This window comes from Erythranthe guttata, chromosome 6 (genome assembly GCF_056151865.1).
Source record: "Erythranthe guttata isolate IM_541 chromosome 6, IM_541, whole genome shotgun sequence".
In the NCBI taxonomy this organism is placed as follows: domain Eukaryota; kingdom Viridiplantae; phylum Streptophyta; class Magnoliopsida; order Lamiales; family Phrymaceae; genus Erythranthe; species Erythranthe guttata.
Window position 1 is genome coordinate 18,953,277 of NC_142538.1, and position 3,157 is coordinate 18,956,433.

At 37.7% G+C, this 3,157-nt stretch overlaps 1 protein-coding gene across 1 annotated transcript; it reads right to left on the bottom strand.

The window, feature by feature from the left end:
- Nucleotides 1–415: 415 nt before the first annotated feature.
- LOC105955464 (acyltransferase GLAUCE) lies at nt 416–1,317 on the bottom strand. Its single transcript, XM_088819125.1, is given in 6 exon segments — nt 416–569; nt 571–719; nt 721–751; nt 753–869; nt 871–1,031; nt 1,096–1,317. Coding segments are annotated over 6 exon segments (822 nt in total). The 3' UTR covers nt 416–427.
- Nucleotides 1,318–3,157: the final 1,840 nt, after the last annotated feature.

Sequence of the window (3,157 nt, forward strand, 5' to 3'; positions counted from 1 at the left end):
AATTGAAGTTAAAGTAAGTTAAGGATGAAATTGGAGCATATTAAAGTAAGAGGGGTTATTTTAGTCCTTTACATAAATCTGGACCATGTGTGGACTTATTGGTAAAGGAGAATATTGTCTGGATCTCTTTATGAATAAGTTCCCACTGATGGGCTTATTTGTAATATGCCCTAATTAATAATCACAAGATGCAATCAAATGTTGTCTTGTGTAACAAATATTACAAGGTGCAAATGTGTGTTGTCGTGTGTCACACTAACAACGTGCCCAATAATCGTTTTGTCAAATACTTTTAATTGACATTAACAACAACATGCTTTTAAAGCGTGTTGTGAAATATGTAATACTACAACTCACTTTACCCGCATGTTGTCAAATTAATGTGGTTAAAACTCATTTTTCTTGTAGTGAGCTTGCGTACTCGTTGCTAGCTCATTCTCTCCGCCCCCTCGTAAACCATGTCCACCACTCTGGAGAAGGGCTCCTCCTCCAGAGCCGAACATTTCGCTGACGCGTAAGCGCTCAGCACTGCGTTGCCGCAGTAGGAAGCAGGATGTCGACGGCGTAGGAAGCACCGTCGACACCCTGTCCCTGCTGCCCCCGCACGAGAGGGCCTTGCACCGCCAGATGTGGGCGGTGACCACGTTGAATCCGGTGGCTTTGGTGGTGGCCGCCTTTGCCTCCTCCTTTAAGCGGCCGATTTCGTCTTGGCTTAGGTTAGAAGATCTTGAAGTTGAGCCTCTTGCTTGCAGTCGAACACTGGTGGGGCATTTTCTTCTCCGACCGGAGGATTTAGCTTCAGCAACTCGGGGTGGGGGAATGTGACTTGTGGCGGTGACCTGGCGGCGAGGAGGCGGCGGTAATTGCATTGATAACGGTTTGTAGTCATCGTCGAAAGCTTGGGAGGCTAGGTTTTCCAAGAAGATCTTGAAGCTCATTCCGTCGAACAAAACGTGATTGGTGGATATGCCTAGTGCAAAACCACCACATTTGAATGATGTAACTACATTAATTATGACATGATCCTTAATTAATTACAAGATTGGATATGTTGGATTTTCTTACAACATAATGTTGTATACCTTTGGTACATACCTGGAAAACACAGAGTGGCTGATCTTCAAATTTTTCTAAGGCATGGACAATAAGCTGCATGAATGCTGGATTGGGATACATCAAATCTCCGATCTCGTCTAGAGAAAACTCGGCGGCTGCCACCACAAAACCGGCCCCGGATGAGGAGTTGCACTCAATCTCCAGACGCCCCGTCTGGTGGTTCAGTGTCAACTTTCCGGCCAAGAAGTCGTATGGCACCATCACTTTGTTTTCAGTTTGTTTGGAGGGATATATATATTAGGGTTGAGTATTTAGCATCTAGTACCTAGTGTCTTATAAGTATAGTGATAGTACTTAGTACTTACTACTTAGTATATCCCATTAAAGTAGCATCCACAAAATGCCATACATTTATGATAAATAATATTTTAATCTAATTACGGTCACCCCATCAAGTAGGTTAAATTACGAAAAAGTCCCTCATGTTTGGGTAATTACAAACATTTCCTCAACTATGAATCTTCTTACACGTTCACCATTGCGGTGTCAATTTAGTGGAATCTTCTAGATTATGTGGAATATTATTGTTCGATTCGTACCCGTTTTATTCCATTCGAGCTCCACACTTGAAATAAGATGATCATAAAATGTGTCGTTTGGCTAGTAAATATCAAATTGTAGCGCATCGGAAAATGCATTTTTGCACAAAACGAGTACAAATTAGAGAGCACTTCACGGAATCTAGAAAATTATGTTGAGTTTGACACCATAAAGATGGACGTGTAAGAAGATTCATAGTTGAGTGGGTGGTTGTAATTAATACCCAATTAACATGAGGGATTTTTTGTAATTTGACAAAACCTAGGGGGGTGGCCGTAATTTACACTATTATTTTTGTATTAATAAAGTTGTTAAAAAACTAATATTTGACTGATGGATTATTTAAGTGTTTATCTTCAATGATAGTCCTCAATTCTACCCTTTAAATTAAAGTTGGAAGTATTCATCTATATTGAAAGAGATCCGGTCAAAAGAAAATATATATTTAGAGATTACGATCCAGTTAAAACCGAGCCTGGAACGAATAACGAATGCCTTCAATAAGTAAGTCGGCATGGCAAATTACGTAAATACGTAACATGTAAACTTGGCTAAGAGAGCTACTCAAACACCGGCGGAACCTCTATGGGGCAGGGGGTCTGTTGCCCCCCAGATTTTTTTTTGTTTTTTACTACTATTATATACTAGTAATTGTACCCGTGCGATGCACGGGACAACAAATTGCATTGTTTTGATATTGTAAGAATATAAACAAACGTTTGATGTATCGTATGATCAAAATTCTATTATACTGGAACATTATTAAGTATACTACACACAAAAAAAAAGGACATAACTTTACTGTTGAATAAATTTCCAAATGAATTGAATCAGCTAATACCAGTAGATTGAAAATTTGAACCAGGAAAAAAATCATCAATTATGTCTTTCATGTTGAGCTTAAAAGTAATTAGATTTAATAACTAAGTTAACATAATCAAAACTAAACTATCGACAACATACCATCGTAAAAGGCCATCTATACATCTAGCATCGGAACTAAGCCCTTCTCCACTGCCTCATTTTAAGGCTGTTTTGCCACTGGAATTAATAATTGGAAAATTAAGAAACAAAAATAAATACAAACGATAAATTAAATATCGCATACAAACAATAAGTCTTGAAGGTCGACTTCCAATAGCTTGTGGCTCCGCCCATTTTTGTTTAATTTTCTCAAATCATCCCTTTTAATAACATGTCCAATAACATATAAATAAAATAATTGTTACGCATAAAATTTGAAAACTTAGGTATAAATTAATGAAACACATAATTTAACAAAATGAAATTACCAATAAGCCATGATGGAAAAAGATGTAAATTAATTGCCACACAGTCAATAGGATGAAGAAGAAGATAAGAAACAAAATCTAAACTCGGGTTACCAAAAGAAGAAGCCTTAGATAGGGAAGATATAAAATTCAAATGTTGCAGACATTCTGTAAAACGATGTCACAAAATCCGCTAGGGATGAAAATCAGATTTATTTACCCTTTTCTGT